This window comes from Coregonus lavaretus (genome assembly GCF_964263955.1).
Source record: "Coregonus lavaretus genome assembly, chromosome: 4".
Lineage (NCBI taxonomy): Eukaryota > Metazoa > Chordata > Actinopteri > Salmoniformes > Salmonidae > Coregonus > Coregonus lavaretus.
Window position 1 is genome coordinate 51626861 of NC_139991.1, and position 21357 is coordinate 51648217.

Here is a 21357-nt window from a genome sequence, read left to right on the forward strand (position 1 = left end):
CCTGATGAGTTGGGCGAGGTCCCCTCCAGGCTACTGTCACTGTTGCATTGGCTCTGAGTCGGGTTCTCTGTCTTCAAATGTTCAGCCTAAGAGAGGGGATTTTTGTGTGTGTGTGTGTGTGTGTTTAACAGTGATGATGTGTGTGTGTGTGTGTGTGTGTGTGTGTGTTTAACAGTGATGATGTGTGTGTGTGTGTGTGTTTGTGTGTGTGTGTGTGTGTGTCCTCAGAGCAAGAACTCGTGAGTTGGAAGAACTGAGAGGCCTATGGCGTGGGTGTTGTCCTTGGCCACCTGCTGACAAGGCTGACAAGATAGGACCCTTTTGTCCATTGTTATTGGATAGGAACAGAACTTATAACCAGCTCCTGACCTAAATAGATCTTAGCACAACATTTTACTCAACATATCATATTCCATATTCACTATAACAAATATATTTACTACGACATTAGCAAGAACCGCCACATCCTCAGCCGGCTAATCCAGTGTGTGAAGTTTTGCGGAGTGTTTGAGTTAGCTTTGCGAGGCAAAGATGAAACTGAGGGCTCCACCAACCCTGGTAAGCCAACACTTTTGAGATCAGTCAATAAATGCTTCTGGTATTGACTTATATGCTGCCCCTGTCTTCATGTTGTTGCTGGACATATCTTTTTTAAAATGTGTGTAGGTCACCTAAATCATCAGAAAAATTGCCCCCCCTGAGAATTTTTTCAGGAGCCGCCACTGGAAATAGGTACTCCTATATGCTACATTTAGAGTTATTAATGTAACTTTAGTTGTTCTACAAACGTTGGGCTATATGTTTTGATTTTTAATACATTTTAAGGCTGCATGATGCGACTCTAATGATGATTAGAAAAAAGTCGCTTGAAAGGCATGAGCTCTGCTTTGTTTTTTTGCGCAGGCTGTACACACTTCATTAGTCTCTCATTCACAATTTGACAAGCACTTGATAATGCCTCGAATTTCACGGTGGGATCCCCTTTGTGGCCGTAATGCACCCTAAAACAATCCATGCCTTTGTTGTGACCTTCTCCCTTAGTGCTGCGTGCTCCGAAGCACTCCCTGAGTGCTGCACACTCTCCATCATGTGATCGTGTCTTTCTCACAGACTACAAGTGAAGATAGACACATCGGGGATGCAACTGCGAGCGTCCCTATCCAATTCTGAGGTGCATATTGAAGATATTGGAAGAACTGTCCACATTTACTTTTCGTCAGCCAACAAGATGATAGGCCTAACGAACAGCAAAAGCACTAGCCTATGTCAACCTACTATCCCCCATAGTACAAAAGTCAACCTATTCTATTCTGTGCGAGAAATAACTATTCCAAACATAGTCTGGGACAGTTGTGTGATGCAACAGAGCTCAAATTAATACAACCGGGAATACGGTCACCGCAACAGCCCTAATCCAGAGACACTATTTGCTGACTGCTACAAAAAGGGGAATGTATGCAACTTAATTTCCCACACAGACCATCCCCTGACATGGCACAGTGCTATAAGAGGTTCCCCTATGTCAAGAAGGAGTGTATTGGCCCAGGAAATTGAAAAGACCTCTGTCAACGTGTACAAGTCTGGGACAGTAATAGTGCAGGGCATCCTCATGCAGTTTCAGCAGGACTTTTACGGAATCAAAGAGAGAGCACAGCAGGAAAAGCTCTCTCTTGGTGACGACTCCCCCATCCTGAGTGAGTCTGTTCACACCTCATCGTCAAACTGCCCTGCAGACGAGCAGCCCCAAGAGGAGAGTCACCCCCCGGCACTGAACAGACTCAGGTCCCACAACTGCACTGCTCCTCCATTGTTGAGAGAGATAAATTCACAGAGCTGGAGCGAGAGATGGTGGAGCTCAGAGAGCTAGTCCACACACTCCAAACAGAACAGACCCACAAAACAGACCAGTACAACAACACCCCCCCAACAAGACCCGGAGGGCTGAATGTGGAGATAGACGGCTGTCTGAGAGAGCTGGCTGCACGTCGGACTGAGGTGAGAGAACTTGAGGAGAGAGAGGAACACATGGCACAGCTAATAGAGGAACACACAGCCCAGCTAACAGCACTGACGGAGGAGAGAGAGGAACACATGGCACAGCTAACAGCACTGAAGGAGGAGGTGAGAAAGCTGAGGTGTGACAGAGAGCAGGACACTCCCTCAGAGAAGCCAGCAGAACAGCCCACCTCAGACCTGGACTACAACCTCAATACCACAATGGGACAGACAACACAGGACCCACCAACCCAACATACCAGATCAGACCTATGCCCCTTCTGTCCCCATGCCCCCCGCCCCTGCAGCAAGGACCTCAACATGACAGCCACACATATGCCCAGGCCGTGAGCAGAGCAACAGGACCAAACCCCCACTAATACGCCCACCCAAGCCCCATCCTGAGACCTATGAGGTATGTATCAGATGCTCAACATGCTCTGCTCACACCTACTGTAAGGGTCCGAGCCTAAACCACATGAAAACAACACTAGACACCATGGAACACAAAGCTTACTATCTCATCCTGGAATATACAAGGTCTGAGGTCATCTGCCTTTGGACTAAAGAGCAGGAACCCAGACTTCATCAAAGAAATTGGAAATACAGACATTGTCATCCTACAAGAAACATGGTATAGAGGAGACAGACCCACTGGTTGTCCTCTAGGTTACAGATAGGTAGTAGTCCCATCCACCAAACTACCAGGTGTGAAACAGGGAAGAGACTTAGGGGCAGTGGTGACCCATCATTCAGGGCAGGTGAGTTTCCAGTTGTCTTGAAAGCAACATCAATCCAGAGAATGCCAAACTTTGATGACAAAGTTTCATTACAAACTTTGCCCACAAGAAGGTCTGCCGCGCCACATTCCTGTTCAAGTGAGCACAGCACAACTGTGAGTCCTAAAATGTATTGTATGCCGCTGCATAAATTATGGAATGTGGGATGCATCCGCATGGTGGGGGGACGTTGCAGGCGGTAGGCCACTTGGTTGACTCGCTGGACCACTCTAAATGGCCCGACGAACCAGGAGGACAGCTTCCTGGACTCCACGCGGAGGGGAAGATCCCGCGTGGAGAGCCATACCCCCCGGGGCCGGGCCACGCCTGCAGTTGGCCTGATCTGGAGACCTGACCGAGGCCCGCTTAAGCGGCGCCCGTACCTGCCTCCAGGTGCGGCGACAGCGACTGATGTGGGCCTGGACCGACAGGACCGCCGCCTCCTCCTCTTACTCGGGGAATAGGGAGGGTTGGTACCCGTATTGGCACTGGAAGGGGGACAGGCCGGTGGACGAGCAGAGAAGATTGTTGTAGGCGTACTCCGCCCACGCCAGTTGCTGACTCCACGTAGCTGGGTTGCTGGAGGTGTAGCACCTCAGCACCCCCTCCAGATCCTGGTTGACGCGCTCCGTCTGCCAGTTCGACTGGGGATGGAAGCCGGAAGACAAGCTGAAGGAGGCGCCTAGGCAGGTGGCGAACGCCTTCCAGAACCTGGAGGCGAACTGAGGGCCCCGATCCAACACCACATCTTGTAGGAAGGCCATGGACACGGAATAACTTGCTGCACCACCAATTTAGCCATCACTCGGGCCGACGGGAGTTTGAGAAGGGGAATGAAGTGGGCACGAGTTGAGCCTCTTGGCCCCCTGAATGTAGGCTAAGTTCTTGTGGTCAGTCCATACGACGAATGAATGGGCGGCCCCCTCTAGCCAATGCCTCCACTCCCCCAGGGCGAGCTTGACCACTAGCAGCTCACGGTTCCCCGCGTCGTAATTCCGAGAAAAACACACAGGGGTGAGTCTTACCATCCGTGAGGGACCGCTGGGACAGGATTGCTCCTACCATAATGTCTGAAGCATCCAACTCCACAATGAACGGCAGGGACGGAACAGGATCCCTGAGGACCAGGGCCGATGTAAAGCGCAGTTTAAGCGCATCAAATGTGTCTTCCGGGGTCCAGGTGAAGGAGCGTATGCTCTTCTGGGTGAGGGCTTTCAGGAGAGTGGCTAGGGAGCTAAAACTGTGAATAAATCGGCTATAAAAATTAGCGAACCCTAAAAACAGTTGTAGTTGCTTGAGGGATGAGGGCTTGGGCCAATCCAGTACCGTACTGACCTTGGCTGGGTCCATCCGGAGGTTCCCCTGGGTGACGATGAACCCCAGGAAGGAGAATGTCTCTGTGTGGAACACACACTTCTCCGCCTTGATGTAGAGCTGGTGACAGAGAAGGTGTTGGAGGACCTGCCGAACGTGCTGCTGGTGTTCACTCATGTCCTTCGAAAATATTAGGATGTCATCCTAATACACGAAGACGCTGTAGTCGAGGAGGTCCCAGAGCACATCATTGACCAATGCCTGGAACACCGCAGGCGCGTTGGCTAGACCGAACGGCATGACTTGGTTCTCATAATGCCCACTGGGTGTGTTAAAAGCCGTCTTCCACTAGTCACCCTCCTGAATCCTAACCAGGTTGTAGGCATTACGTAAGTCCAGCTTGGTGAAGACCCAGGCTCCCTGCAGCGACTCGAATGCCGTCGTCATCAGGGGGAGTGGGTAGCAGTTCTTAACCGTGATGTCGTTGAGCGCCCGGTAATCAATGCACGGCCGCTGCCCACCGTCCTTTTTCCCCACCGTCCTTTTTCCCCTCGCCCGCGGGTGAGGTAGAGGGATGGATGTGACCCTGGATATACTCCCTCATGGCCAGCGTCTCCGGCCGGGACAAGGAAAACAATCGTCCTCATGTGTGCATGGCGCCCGGCAGGAGATCGATAGCGCAGTCGTAAGGCCGGTGAGGAGGTAGGCCCTTGGCACGCCTCTTACTAAACACCTCCCCCAGATCCCAATACTCCAGGGGAACGCCTGCCAGTGCTGGTGCTAGTGTCAGAGTCTGTAGCCGCCGTCCTCCCGGTGGCAACTGCTGCAAGGGTGGTAGGCGGTTCAGAGTGCAGGACCTGGGGAAGAGGTGAGGATTGGTAGGTGGTCTGGGACGGTGGTTTGGGCTGATGAGTGGTCGGTGGAGACCAGAACATGATGGGGACGGAGCCTCCCTCCAGGATGAGCCGCCCCGTGGACCAGTCTATCCGGGGTTTGTGGGCGACCAACCAGGGGTGCCCGAGGACGAGGGGACACTCCGGAGAGTCCACAATGAAAAACGGAATATCCTCCCATAGCCCCACCGCCACCCGGACATGCAAGGGGACAGTGTGCCGGGTGATGAAGCCCGACCCCAACGGCCGGCCGTCCAGGCCCATGACCGGAACCGGCTCGGAGAGGGAGAGTAATGGAACGCTCCACCCTTTGGCCAGCCCCGCGTCCATCAGGTTTCCCGCGGCCCCAGAATCCACCAGTGCATGGGCCCACTGAACCCTGACAGGGAGAAAAGTCCAGGAGTCTCTGGACTTGGGGTTTCAGTTCCAGCTCGCTAGCACCCCTCCCGATACTAGCGAGCCCTCCTGTTTTCCGGCTTCTCCGGGCATGAGTCGAAGTGGTGACATGCCTGGCCGCAGTACAGGCAAGGTCCATCGCGCAGACACTTCTGCTTCTCCATCCTGGAAAAGCGCGCCGCACCCAGCTGCATAGCCTCCTCCTGAGGCATCTCCTCCCTGAATCGGCGGAAAGCCTCTGGGTTGATAGGGGGACGCGGAGGTTCGCCTTGCATCATCCCTCTCTCATGCGCCCTCTCACGATGCCGATTGTCTACCCGCACCGAGAGTTCGAGGAGGCCGTCCAGTCACTCAGGCAGCTCCCTGAAGGAGAGTTCATCTTTCATCCCCTCCAATAGCCCCTTGGCCTAAAGGACAACCAGGGCGGCCTCCTCCCGTCCTGCCTCTCGAGCTCAGGTCCAGAACTCTACGGAGTAGTCCGACTCCATACGGTCACCCTGCCGACAGGCCGTGAGCCGCCTCCCGGCCTTGTGTCCCGACACCACCCGAGAGGTGTCGAACACCTTGCGTAGCTCCTGGGTGAATTGGTAGGAGTCGGAGCACGCTGGAGTTTGGCTCTCCCACTCCGCTGTAGCCCAGGAAAGGGCCCGACCCATCAACAGAGTGATGATGTAGGCCACCCGGCCCTGCTCCGTCGGGAAGGAGGAGGGTTGTAGGCTGAATACCAGGGAAGACTGGGTGAGGAATTCCCTACAGCCCTCTGGACATCCGTCATACCTCTCCGGAGGTGGTAGGCGGGGTTCCCGCGATGTCGCAGACGAGACTGGAGATGCCGCTTCCGCGGCTTCCGCTCCGCCGGCTGCCGGGGTTGGTCGAGTGTCCACCTGGCTCTGCACGGCAATCGTCAGCTGGCGTAGATTCTCGGTGATCTGCTGCAGGCTGAGGTCGTGTTGGTTCAGCATAGCTCCCTGTGTTGCCAATGCGCTCCGATACTGTGCTGCCGCCGCTGGGTCCATATTGGCTCAGTTTTCTGTAAGGGTTGGGGTGTGACCCAGGTGCGGTGCAGGATATACAGTAGGCAGTAGGCAGAGATGGTGAAACCAGGATCTTTACTGGTGGTCCCGAAGCCAAAATACAAAATAACTGACTTATCACGATAAAAGAAAGGCGGAGCAAATACGTCTCCAAAAACCGGCAGACAGCCAAAATACGAAATACTACCTAAGACTGAAACAAATAACGGAACAGGGAGAACCCGTCTCAAGTACCTGTACATAGATCTCCGATCAGACGCTGAGTAGTACTGCTGGACATAGAGAAACTAGCAGAGAAAACTGAACGAGGGAACACAGGGAAGTGAGGGCATAAATACACAGGTGAACCGATAGACACAGGTGACACCAATAGGATGATGATTAGTCCCGACTGTGAGTGAGGAGGTGCCTAAGGTTGTCGGAGGATGACACCTAGTGGGTCGCTCCGGAACTGCGACCCCCTCCTGTAACACACACATCCCTGGGTCGATCCTCTTTTCAGTTCTCTGCAGCTAGTGACTGGAACGAGCTGCAAAAAACACTCAAACTGGACAGTTTTATCTCCATCTTTTCATTCAAAGACTCAATCATGGACACTCTTACTGACAGTTGTGGCTGCTTCGCGTGATCAAATTAAATTGTATTTGTCACATGCTCCGAATACAACAGGTGAAGACTTTACAGTGAAATGCTTACTTACAAGCCCTTAACCAACAATACAGTTTTAATAAAAAAAATTATGTTAAGTAAAAAATTGATTAAAAATATAAATAAATAATCAGAGCAGCAGTAAAATAACAGTAGCGAGGCTATATACAGTGGGGAAGAAAGTATTTAGTCAGCCACTAATTGTGCAAGTTCTCCCACTTAAAAAGATGAGAGAGGCCTGTAATTTTCATCATAGGTACACGTCAACTATGACAGACAAATTGAGAAGAAAAAAATCCAGAAAATCACATTGTAGGATTTTTTATGAATTTATTTGCAAATTATGGTGGAAAATAAGTATTTGGTCACCTACAAACAAGCAAGATTTCTGGCTCTCACAGACCTGTAACTTCTTCTTTAAGAGGCTCCTCTGTCCTCCACTCGTTACCTGTATTAATGGCACCTGTTTGAACTTGTTATCAGTATAAAAGACAGACAGGCCTCTCTCATCTTTTTAAGTGGGAGAACATGCACAATTGGTGGCTGACTAAATACTTTTTTCCCCCACTGTACAGGGGGTACCGGTACAGAGTCAATTTGTGGGGGCACAGGTTAGTCGAGGTAATTGAGGTAATATGTACATGTAGGTGAAGTGACAATACGTAGATAATAAACAGAGAGTGGCAGCAGCGTAAAAAGAGAGGGGGTGAGGATGGGGGGAGGGGGTGGGGGACAATGCAAATAGTCCGGGTAGCCATTTGATTGGCTGTTCAGGAGTCTTATGGCTTGGGGGTAGAAGCTGTTAAGAAGCCTTTTGGACCTAGACTTGGCGCTCTGGTACCTCTTGGCATGCGGTAGCAGAGAGAACAGTCTATGACTAGGTTGGCTGGAGTCTGACAATTTTTAGGGCCTTCCTCTGACACTGCCTGGTTTTGAGGTCCTGGATGGCAGGAAGCTTGGCCCCAGTGATGTACTGGGCCATACGCACTACCCTCTGTAGTGCCTTGCGGTCGGAGGCCGAGCAGTTGCTATACCAGGCAGTGATGCAACCAGTCAGGATGCTCTCGATGGTGCAGCTGTAGAACGTTTTGAGGATCTGAGGACCCATGCCAAATCTTTTCAGTCTCCTGAGGGGGATTAGGCTTTGTCGTGCACTCTTCAAGACTGTCTTGGTGTGTTTGGACCATGATAGTTTGTTGGTGATGTGGACACCAAGGAACTTGAAGCTCTCAACCTGCTCCACTACAGCCCCGTCGATGAGAATGTGGGCATGCTCGGTCCTCCTTTTCCTGTAGTCCACAATCATCTCCTTTGAATTGTTGTCTCTACCTTCTTGCCCTTTGTTCTGTTGTCTGTAACCAATAATGTTTGTATCATGTTTTGTGCTGCTACCATGTTGTGCTGCTGCCATGTTGTGTTGCTACCATGCTGTGTTGTCATGTGTTGCTGCCATGCTATGTTTGTTGTCTTAGGTTTCTCTTTATGTAGTGTTGTGGTGTCTCTCTTGTCGTGATGTGTGTTTTGTCCCATATTTTTATTTTTAATCCCATCCCCCGTCCCCTCAGGAGTCCTTTTGCCTTTTGGTAGGCCGACATTGTAAATAAGAATTTGTTCTTAACTGACTTGCCTAGTTAAATAAAAGTAAGCTGTTAGTAGCCCATGTGCCTCACCCTAATAATTTGGTCCCTTTCCCCCTCATAATTTAGCCTACTGTTCTGACTTGGTGGTGCAAATGTAGCCTATAGCCTGTTTTAGAGAAATGTAATCATCGAATATTTTAAGAGCTTTCATTGTCTGCTGATATGCCCGCTTTATTTATCCTACCGTTCTGACTTGGTGTACAGGGAGAATACTGTAAGAACGTTCCATGTTCTGAATTCTGTCGCTGTGCATTTCAAAAGTGCTGAACAAATAGTTATATTGACTACGTCCGTCTTAGCAAGGTCATTAATGTCTTAATCGAAATGCCTCGTATCCGCTCATCGTTCCCTTATGCCATAGTTTGTACATCTCAATTGTCAGTAGAAACCACATTTGTTTAAGCAAGTAAACCATATCAGCTATGTTTTTTTAAATGGCAGTAAGTGAGACTGAATTAACTGTTTCGCTGCTAGACAAGGCTCCACTGATAGCCAGGTGTAGCAGTGGTAACGATTCACTCCATGATGCTGAAAAGAAAGCTCTGCTGTTGGCACAGCTTTATGTAGGCCCTAACAGTTTGTGGGCACCGTTCGTCACTGTTATAGTGCAATTAATGTATTGTTTAGTGTTGTGTTGTGTAGGGGCTTTGCTGGCATGCATCCAAATTTTTTTTTGAGTTTGCCCAACCAAGATTTACATGCTAAAATCTCCACTGCTTAGGGGTTATGCTATTTTGGTATAGAGCAGACCTAACCCACTCTATTAAATTAGTCAAAACAGGAACATTTTACATCTGGCTAGAAATGAATAAGGAAGTTATTTCAACAGAGAAAAATGTCCTCATATGTGCTAGCTATATCCATTGACACCCCTATCAGATCATAGCAAAATCACAGTCTACTTGAACAGAGCATTACTCAATCATGAGGCGTCAAAGCCAAAGGAATTGCATAATATTAAGAAATGCTATAGATGGAAGGAAAGTAGTGCAGAAACCCACCAAAAAACAATTAGGCAACAACAAATTCAATCCCTTTTAGACAACTTCCTGGACAAAACGTTTCACTGTAATAGTGAAAATGTAAATTTGGCAGTAGAAAACCTAAACAGTATATTTGACCTCTCAGATTCCCTATCAAATCAAAAAATTTCAAGCAGACAACCTAACAATGACAAATGGTTTGATAAAGAATGCAAAAACCTAAGAAAGAAATTGAGGAACCTATCCAACCAAAAACATAGAGACCCAGCAAACCTGAGCCTACTCCTTCACTATGGCGAATCACTAAAACAATACAGAAATACACTACAGAAAAAGAAGGAACAGCACGTCAGAAATCAGCTCATTTTAATAGAAGAATCCATACAACAAAGAACAAACAGCAAAAACATATACAGGATCAAATACAAATCTTTGATACAAAAAGACTACCAGAACCCACTGGATTCTCCAATTACATTGAATGAACTACAGGACAAAATACAAACCCTCCAACCCAAAAAGGCCTGTGGTGTTGATGGAATCCTAAATGAAATAATAAAATATACAGACCACAAATTACACAATTGGCTATACTTAAACTCTTTAACATCATCCTCAGCTCTGGCATCTTACATTTACATTTTAGTCATTTAGCAGACACTCTTATTTAGAGCTACTAACTTATTTTTTATACTGGTCCCCTGTGGGAATCGAACCCACAACCCTGGCGTTGCAAGCTCCATGCTCTACGAACTGAGCTACACGGGACTAAGCTACATCTTCCCAAATATTTGGAACCAAGTTCCAAATGATCACCCCAATCCACAAAAGTGGAGACAAGTTTGACCCCAATAACTACCGTGGGATATGCTTCAACAGCAACCTTGGGTATATGCTCTGCATTATCATTAACAGCAGACTTGTACATTTCCTCAGTGAAAACAATGTACTGAGCAAATGTCAAATTGTCTTTTTGCCAAATTACCGTACGACAGACCACATATTCACCCTGCACACCCTAATTAACAAACAATCCAAAACAAAGGCAAAGTCTTCTCATGCTTTGTTGATTTCAAAAAAGCTTTTGACTCAATTTGGCATGAGGGTCTATTATACAAATTGATGGAAAGCGGTGTTGGGGGAAAACATACAACATTTTATAATCCATGTACACAAACAACAAGTATGCAGTTAAAATTGGCAAAAAAACACACATTTCTTTCCACAGGGCCGTGGAGTGAGACAGGGATGCAGCTTGAGCCCCACCCTCTTCAACATATATATCAACGAATTGGTGAGGGCACTACAACAGTCTGCAGCACCCGGCCTCACCCTACTAGAATATGAAGTCGAATGTCAACTGTTTGCTGATGATCTAGTGCTTCTGTCCCCAACCAAGAGGGCCTACAGCAGCACCTAGATCTTCTGCACAGATTCTGTCAAACCTGGGCCCTGACAGTAAATCTCAGTAAGACCAAAATAATGGTGTTCCAAAAAAGGTCCAGTTGCCAGGTCCACAAATACAAATTCCATCTAGAAAACTAAACCTACCTCAGCCTAAACATGAGCACCACAGGTAACTTCCACAAAGCTGTGAACGTTCTAAGAGACAAGGCAAGAAGGGCCTGCTACACCATCAAAAGGAACATAAAGTCTGACATCCCAATTAGGATCTGGCAAAAAATACTCAGTTATGGAACCCATTACCCTTTATGGTTGTAAGGTCTGGGGTCCACTCACACACCAAGGACCCACAAAATGGGACAAACACCAAATTGAGACTCTGCATGCTAAATTCTGCTAAAACATCCTCAGCGTACAACGGAAAACACAAAATAATGCATGGAGAGCAGAATTAGGAGGATACCCGCTAATGATCAAAATCCAGAAAAGAGCGGTTAGATTACAACCACCTAAAAGGAAGTGATTCCCAAACCTCCCATAACAAAGCTATCACCTACAGAGAGATGAACCTAGAGAAGAGTCTCCTCAGCAAGCTGGTCCTGGGGCTCTGTTCACAAACACAAACCCAGAGCCCCAGGACAGCAACACAATTAGACCCAACCAAATCATGAGAAAACAAAAAGGTAATTACTTGACACATTGGGAAGAATTAACAAAAAAACAGAGCAAACTAGAATGCTATTTGGCCCTAAACAGAGAGTACACAGTGGCAGAATACCTCAGCAGCAAGATTTTTGACCTGTTGCCACAAGAAAAGGGCAACCAGTGAAGAACAAACACCATTGTAAATACAACCCATATGTATACTTTAACTATTTGCACATCGTTACAACACTGTATATAGCCATAATATGACATTTGAAATGTCTCTTATTACTTTGGAATATTGTCATGTTTACTGTAAAAAAAAGTGTATTGTTTATTTCACTTTTGTTTATTATCTATTTCACTTGCTTTGGCAATGTAAACACATGTTTCCCATGCCAATAAAGCCATTTGAATTTAATTTAATTGAGAGAGAGAGAGAGAGAGAGAGAGAGAGAGAGAGAAAAGCACCGCCACAACACGTAATATTTTACTGCGAAAACCGCAGCAGAAGCAAACTCCTTCCTCTGCTACTCTTTCCTCCGTGTGAGGCTACAATAAGTTGAGTTTCCCCTGGAAGCTGTGAAGTGTTGGGGAAGCTGTGAAGCCATCTGTAGCCTATTGCATGGTTGTGTTTATGAGTCGGTTATTAAATGTGTATGTTTACTGCTTTTCATTAAATCATGTATGGCTACAAATATTGTATATACATTCCTTCACATGGGCAGTATATTGTAATCTAGGCCTATATCAATTCGTTCATATGGGCAGAATGTTGTATATAAATTAATTTATATGGTTATATGAAGGCTGAAGGCAAAAAAAGCCTATATCTAGTTTCTACAATGTATTTTTGTTTTAAAGAACATATAGTATTTTTGTTTTATCTAGTTTTTACATTATCCATTAACACCAACCATTCACTATAAAACCTTTATCAACTAAAAGGCTTAGCAAAATACTAAAAATTATGGGGCAAAAGTAGGACTAAAACATTTATTTAAAAAAATATAAAAAATAAATAAATAAGAGTAGGCTACATGACAATGCAGCGCCATAAAAACAAGATCAGGAACAAATCTTTCAAGAATGTGCTTAATGTTCTGGTCTAATAAGGATTTTGGAGTCATTGAAAGGGTTGAAATTGAGGTGTCATGAAGAAGTGTCCAAGTAGGCTAGGTGTTCATTTTTCTCAGATGGATTTTGGAGTTTTCACAATTTATGCTTGATCCGAAAATGTGGTCGGAGGCGCCCTATGGATGGTGTGATGCAATTGCTAAACCTCCGGAGGCATGTAGAGGCCAAACTGAGTTTATAATAATAATAATAATATGCCATTTAGCAGACGCTTTTATCCAAAGCGACAGACATGCGTGCATACATTTTTGTGTATGGGTGGTCCCGGGGATCGAACCCACTACCTTGGCGTTACAAGCGCCGTGCTCTACCAGTTGAGCTACAGAGGACCACAGAGGACCAGTTTCATTCCGCATTGCCGTGCGCCTCTCAAATTTTGTAACAATGTGGATGGCTCCATATAGCTTGGCAATGACATGATTGGTTGACGGTAGGTGAGGGCGGGAGGTCCTGTATAAACACAAACTTACTTCCTTGACAACTTCCTTCACAACAGCTCTGCGCTATTCCGTGAAGCATGAATGCCCTGACTTCTGCAGAGCCCATATCACAGTAAATGCTGCACGGCAAATGCAAATGTCAGATTGACCATGCAGTGCCTTTAAGATTCCAGCCGTTCAGTCGTGATGTACTTCTGAACCAGTGACTTCAGATCCTTCTGTTGCTTGCGGTATTGGGGTCTTTGCCATGGTAGAGAAACGCCAGCAAGTTGCTGATCAATTCTAATTTCACCTCTTTGCTGCTGTCATTGCAATGCCTCAATGAACTTCCAAATGGTGGGGTGGGTAGCGCCATTTTATTTTTTTATTTTATTTCACCTTTATTTAACCAGGTAAGCCAGTTGAGAACAGGTTCTCATTTACAACTGCGACCTGGCCAAGATAAAGCAAAGCAGTGCAATAAAAACAACACAGAGTTACATATGGGGTAAAAAACATAAAGTCAAAAATACAACAGAAAATATATATACAGTGTGTGCAAATGTAGCAAGTTATGGAGGTAAGGCAATAAATAGGCTATAGTGCAGAATAATTACAATAGTATTAACACTGGAATGCTAGATGTGCAAGAGATTATGTGCAAATAGAGATACTGGGGTGCAAAAGAGCAAAATAAATAACAATATGGGGATGAGGTAGTTGGGTGGGCTAATTTCAGATGGGCTGTGTACAGGTGCAGTGATCGGTAAGGTGCTCTGACAACTGATGCTTAAAGTTATTGAGGGAGATAAGAGTCTCCAGCTTCAGAGATTTTTGCAATTCGTTCCAGTCATTGGCAGCAGAGAACTGGAAGGAATGGCGGCCAAAGGAGGTGTTGGCTTTGGGAATGACCAGTGAGATATACCTGCTGGAGCGCAGACTACGGGTGGGTGCTGCTATGGTGACCAATGAGCTAAGATAAGGCGGGGATTTGCCTAGCAGTGATTTATAGATGGCCTGGAGCCAGTGGGTTTGACGACGAACATGTAGTGAGGACCAGCCAACAAGAGCGTACAGGTCACAGTGGTGGGTAGTGTATGGGGCTTTGGAGACAAAACGGATGGCACTGTGATAGACTACATCCAATTTGCTGAGTAGAGTGTTGGAGGCTATTTTGTAAATGACATCGCCGAAGTCAAGGATCGGTAGGATAGTCAGTTTTACGAGGGCATGTTTGGCAAAATGAGTGAAGGAGGCTTTGTTGCGAAATAGGAAGCCGATTCTAGATTTAACTTTGGATTGGAGATTCTTTATGTGAGTCTGGAAGTTGAGTTTACAGTCTAACCAGACACCTAGGTATTTGTAGTTGTCCACATACTCTAGGTCAGACCCGTCGAGAGTGGTGATTCTAGTCGGGTGGGCGGGTGCCAGCAGCGTTCGATTGAAAAGCATGCATTTAGTTTTACTAGTGTTTAAGAGCAGTTGGAGGCTACTGAAGGATTGTTGTATGGCATTGAAGCTCGTTTGGAGGTTTGTTAACACAGTGTCCAATGAAGGGCCAGATGTATACAAAATGGTGTCGTCTGCGTAGAGGTGGATCTGAGAGTCACCAGCAGCAAGAGCGACATCATTGATATACACAGAGAAAAGTGTCGGCCCAAGAATTGAACCCTGTGGCACCCCCATAGAGACTGCCATAGGTCCAGACAACAGGCCCTCCGATTTGACACACTGAACTCTATCTGAGAAGTAGTTGGTGAACCAGGCGAGGCAGTCATTTGAGAAACCAAGGCTATTTAGTCTGCCAATAAGAATGCGGTGGTTGACAGAGTCGAAAGCCTTGGCCAGGTCGATGAAGACGGCTGCACAGTACTGTCTATTATCAATCGCGGTTATAATATCGTTTAGGACCTTGAGCGTGGCTGAAGTGCACCCGTGACCAGCTCGGAAACCGGATTGCATAGCGGAGAAGGTACGGTGGTATTCGAAATGGTCGGTGATCTGTTTGTTAACTTGGCTTTCAAATACTTTCGAAAGGCAGGGCAGGATGGATATAGGTCTGTAGCAGTTTGGATCTAGAGTGTCACCCCCTTTGAAGAGGGGGATGACCGCGGCAGCTTTCCAATCTCTGGGGATCTCAGACGTTATGAAAGAGAGGTTGAACAGACTAGTAATAGGGGTTGCGACAATTTCGGCAGCTAGTTTTAGAAAGAAAGGGTCCAGATTGTCTAGCCCAGCTGATTTGTAGGGGTCCAGATTTTGCAGCGCTTTCAAAACATCAGCTGTCTGAATTTGTGTGAAGGAGAAGCGGGGGGGGCATGGGCAAGTTGCAGCAGAGGGTGCAGAGTTGGTGGCCGGGTTAGTGGTAGCCAGATGGAAAGCATGGCCAGCTGTAGCAAAATGCTTGTTGAAATTCTCGATTATTGTAGATTTATCGGTGGTGATAGTGTTTCCTAGCCTCAGTGCAGTGGGCAGCTGGGAGGAAGTGCTCTTATTCTCCATGGACTTTACAGTGTCCCAAAACTTTTTGGAGTTAGTGCTACAGGATTCAAATTTCTGCTTGAAAAAGTTAGCCTTTGTTTTCCTGACTGCTTGTGTATATTGGTTCCTAACTTCCCTGAAAAGTTGCATATCGCGGGGGCTATTTGATGCTAATGCTGTACGCCACAGGATGTTTTTGTGCTGGTCAAGGGCAGTCAAGTCTGAGGAGAACCAGGGGCTATATCGGTTCTTAGTTCTGTATTTTTTGAATGGGGCATGTTTATTTAAGATTGAGAGGAAATTACTTTTAAGGAACAACCAGGCATCCTCTACTGACGGAATGAGATCTATATCCATCCAGGATACCTGGGCCAGGTCAATTAGGAAGGCCTGCTCGCTAAAGTGTTTTAGGGAGCGTTTGACAGTGATGAGGGGTGGTCGTTTGACCGCGGACCCGTTACGGACGCAGGCAATAAGGCAGTGATCGCTGAGATCCTGGTTGAAGACAGCTGAGGTGTATTTAGAGGGTATGTTAGTCAGGATGATATCTATGAGGGTACCCATGTTTACGGATTTAGGGTTGTACCTGGTAGGTTTGTTGATAATTTGCGTGAGGTTGAGGGCATCTAGCTTGGATTGTAGGATGGCTGGGGTATTAAGCATATCCCAATTTAGGTCACCAAGCAGTACAAACTCTGAGGATAAATGGGGGGCAATCAATTCACATATGGTGTCCAGGGCACAGCTGGGGGCTGAGGGGGGTCTGTAGCAAGCGGCAACAGTGAGAGACTTATTTTTGGAAAGGTGGATTTTTAGAAGTAGAAGCTCAAACTGTTTGGGCACAGACCTGGATAGTATGATAGAGCTCTGCAGGCTATCTCTACAGTAGATTGCAACTCCACCCCCTTTGGCAGTTCTATCTAGACAGAAAATGACTCACCAAACATTTTAGATGCCAGCCCTCCACTCCGTTGTTGGTCTTTGCCAAGTCTTGCAGGACAGCATCGTAGCAGTTCCATAATTCTGAAAATAAAAAAAGAGATAGAAGCAGATTAGCAACCATGTTATTGGCCTTGGGCATGCTGTCATCAAAAATAAGAATAAGAATAACATAGCCATTACTTTGTTAAACAAGAAATACAGTACCTATGGGAAACATTGGCTTTCTTCCAATGCGTCCGACCTTCTCCACAACCCTTGTTTCCTGAAAGTATGTCAGGAGCTCCTCCAGTTGATGTTCCGGGCGCTGAAAGAACCGCGTATCCAGCATAACTTGGAGATAACCCCGTCAGTGAGCGTTATGAAACCTCGGCTTTCGAAAGCATCAAATTTGGTTCACTTCCAGAAGGACTTATTTGCGGTCTGTCGTTCCGTCTGTAGGTGTAGCCTTCATGCCCCTGGTTATGAAACCCTGGTGACGTCCTGGTTGCTTGTTCTGACCTCCTCTAAGAATAATGAAAGCTGAGGGTGGCAGTGCAAGGTCTTTTTAAGCAGAATATTTGGATTATGAGCATATGAACGACTTACAATTCGATTGCTGGACAATCAAAGCCATCCATCCAACCCATTTATTCAGATCTGGCAGTTCAAAGAGGATAGTTTCAAATGTAATGGATTGGGCCTAGATATTGTTCATTAGCAACATACGTTTGCATTTATTATCTTAAATCTCTTAAAATAGCCTATACTCTTCTTGTGCAATGTATAGCCTACTGTACTGTTTGTCTGTCTTCCTATCTATTATTATTCACCTGAGTGTCCTCACCAGCCAGGCATATTTTTGGATTGAAAATGGGAACAATAGGAGAGATGGAAAAATACTGATTTCAAAACAAAATGGACTACATTCTCATTCATATTATCAAGACATGAGGTGAGTATCAAAAAAGTTTTTAAAGATGCCCTTGCCTTAAAGTTGAACCTCGGGTAGATCTTTAGTATAGCCTATAGCAGGGATGGGCAACTCCAGTCCTCGGGGGCCGGAGTGGTGTCACACTTTTTCGCCATCCCTAATCAACACAGCTGATGAAACTAATTGCATTCTAAACTGAAGATAATGATTAGTTGATTATTGGTGTCAGATGTGTTAGCTGGGGCTGAGGCAAAAGTGTGACTCCAATCAGGCCCCAGAGGACTGGAGTTGCCCATCCCTGGCCTATAGAGTGAACTCAAGAAATGGTATTCTGTTCTTTTGAAATAGCCTACATTTTTCGTATCATATTGAGACTAAATGACAGGACACAGGACAAATGGCTTTGGTGATGTTTTCCTATATTAAATGGACTTATTAGATTGTTAAAATGTAGGGGGAAAGGCAGACATTTTATAAAAACATTGGATTTTTGTGGCTCGAATTTCACAATCATTTTTGTTTTCAGACATTTTCCTTTGGTAGGCCTACCCATGTGCCTCTTCACTTGAAAGACTGCTCACTGATGTCAATACAAAAGCAGATAATTGTGACTTTATTAAATTGGAATGATGTGAGTAATGATAATGATGATGGTGAGAGCCCATTATAGCCTAACCCTTTACTCATAGGCTATTGTTACTTTGTGTCTCTAAAATCACAATGTTTCAATTTCGATAGTCATGTGACAATTTCGAAAAAAAACTGAGAGAAGTCTAACAAAGGAGAAGTGGAAGAATCCATCTGTACTGCACTTGTACACTCCATAGTGCTCAATATCCACACTATCATCTGCTGTCTAGCCTCCAGTCAACTTTTCTACTCACGAACATATCATGCCGCAAACTCCAATTAGATGACAATATGTCAAAAACACTGTCTAAGGTTGTCAGCCTCCTCTGCCTCAGCTCTCTGTATTTTGACAACACCAAGTATTCTCTCTCTCCCTTTGCTATCTCTCTCCCCTCACAGTTCCCATATTTTCCGTTCCATTGCATTCCTTCTCTCTCTGCTTGTCATACAGACAGAGAGAAGCAGCACCAGCAGTACCTACAGCACCGTTAGGGCCATTCTGACGTTAAAGTTTCCCAGTGCCTCTCTCAGCAAAGGACCTCAGACAGGGAAGGGAAAGTATATGTGGGCCTAAGTAGCCCATTTCCTAGGCAGCTCTCAGAGGGAAAAGCTGTGAAAGTGGCTCTTAATCCAGATGGGACGTTCAAGATCTGTCAAGTTCAATCGTGGTTCCCAGAACCATGGGGCTTCCTGTTATGGTTGGGTTGCGGAAAAATCCATTTGTACCCCGGCTGGCATAAGTGTGTGCGATTAATGGTCGTTTATGGGATTGGCGAGGGCACATTAACGCTAGTGTTATTGATGGTATCTGCTTCAAATTCGACCAAAGAGTCAATTATAAGGTCTGTGCTCAATGTGGAGGGTCAGCAAAGTCAGCAAATAAGAGATTGTGTGTAACTACAGTTTTCAAGGCAGAGGGATAAGGAAGAAACACGATTTGACCCCGTTTCTGGGTCAATCTCTCAGAAGCTTCTCTTACATGACTTGCACCCCATCTGCCAGTAGGAACAACAATTGGCGACAACGGCGGGATGAGAGAGGAAGACAAGTCAGCACTATGGATTTAGTTTTCTTCCCAAACAAATCTCTACTCAGCACTGAGACACGTTCCTAAGAGACACTGTGTGTGTGTGTGTGTGTGTGTGTGTGTGTGTGTGTGTGTGTGTGTGTGTGTGTGTGTGTGTGTGTGTGTGTGTGTGTGTGTGAGTGCGCATGCGTGCGTGTGTCTATGTGTCTGGGATCATGCCAAAGGGGGAGAAACCTGCCAAGGCTGAAGACAAGGCTGAAGACAAGGCTGAAGACAATGCTGAGGGACAATCACACCCTCACCCTCACAGCCCAGTTGAGCCTAGGTGAACTTCAATGTACTAGAGGACTACTCTAGAAATGTTTGACTTTGTTACAGGAAAGATAGAAAGGAGGATATGATGTGGTTTGTTTGTATTGCACCAGAATGCAAGGGAAAGCAGTTATACATCGTAGGGGACCGAAAATGTTTTTGGTAGTGGTACTCCAGTGAGTGTGACTCATTGCAGACATAGGCACTAGTAGAGGGACTCCTAGTCTTCACCCAGTAGCTCAGATTGTCACTGGTCATTTTGCCTATCTTACATGCTTTACGTTTGTGAAACGAGGGACCCTCATTATCTGTCTAATTATTTCCCAGTACACCTGAGCCCACTGAAGAGAAACAGGAAATAGAGGCTCATGTTCAGGCATGGTGGATCGGTGTATCATGTGTATTCATCGTTCTTGTGTGACTGAATTACTGCACTGCCACTGTCATTATCAATGTAGTTAAGAAATTGTCCTAGTGGCACTGAAAGTTACATTAACCATGAAAGATAGTGCTTACTAGCCTGGGGTGGTCTAGCGGTTTAAGCCGTTGCCTCTGGAGCATGCATGTACAATGTACTGCTGCCAGCATGGGTTTGAATCCGGCCCATTGATATTTCAGTACTCTCTCCTAACGTTTAGACCTCTATTTCTCTTTATCCAATAAACATACAAAATAATTTTTAAAATGTAAGATAGTGTTGAGATGCCTTCTCTGAGCTGACTCTGGCTTTTCTTAAACATCAAACCTAAATGAAATAGAGAAAGACAAATGAGAGAGAGAGAGAAATGCAGAGAGAAAGAGAGAGATCGTCACACCTAGGTGACTTCACCTCTAGAGCAGAGAGTAGACTCCCCCTGGGCTACCAGGAAGTTGACTAGACAAACCAATCTGATTGGCTAGCGCTATGCTACAGGTGCACAAACACAACAAATACAGAATACACCACCAAGACTGCAATTCACTACTCAAACCTCTCACTTGGAGCTAAGAGAAAGGAAAAAGAAGACTTGTACTCACCAAATGTTGTCAGAGAGAACTCGGGGGAGTTGGCAGGTGGGTTGCCCAGGCTGACGCTGTGTACACTGGGAGCGTCCATCCCAGACTGAGGCTACAGTAGTAGAGGAGAGGGGCTGAGGAGAGAACAGGAACCTGATGCTACTCCCACCCAGCTAATAGAGAGAGAATGAGACAGAGAGAGAGAGAGACAGAGAGCAGGAGAGACAGAGAGAGACAGAGAGAGACAGAGCACGACAGAGACAGAGAGAGAGAGAGAGAGAGAGAGAGAGAGAGAGAGAGAGAGAGAGAGAGAGAGAGACAGACTAAAAGGGCAGACTGAGAGGGAGGAAAGGAAAGGAGAGACTGAGAGGGAAGCAGACTGAGATAGAGTAAAGGGTCAAATGGGGATAGAGAGAGGAGCAGACTGAGCGCAGGGAAGAGAGAGAGAGAAAGACAAAAACACAGAGGAGAGAGACAATGGGATTAACAGCTATCCTTGTCATGTCCACATTAATCCTTTCTGCTTGAGAGAGTGGGGGAAATACCTGTGTAACAGAAAGAGAGCATGTGTGCAGGAGGGAGGGGACAAGGGCATGCCCAGGTAATGCCCTTTTAACCTCTTAACATCCAACCGCTTGTCATTTTGATAGTGACAATGATGGACACTTGTGATTGGTCAGGGGAAATAATTGAATTGAAGGAACTAGGGGGTGAGGTTAAGGAAAGGAGGCTGGGTTTGACCTGTTGCCATAGGTGAGAATGGAACAAGGCC

The 21357-nt window shown here is 46.2% G+C and overlaps 1 protein-coding gene across 1 annotated transcript in view; it reads right to left on the minus strand.

The window, feature by feature from the left end:
- The window catches only part of rgs3a (regulator of G protein signaling 3a), a gene marked incomplete at its 5' end in the record, with an annotated part of 320527 nt that extends 299842 nt beyond the window's left edge, over positions 1-20685 (minus strand). The window contains one exon of the mRNA XM_084159872.1: positions 20607-20685. Within this exon, the coding sequence (XP_084015998.1) occupies positions 20607-20685 (79 nt within the window). The remainder of the gene's footprint in view (positions 1-20606) is intronic.
- Between the last annotated feature and the right edge of the window lie 672 nt (positions 20686-21357).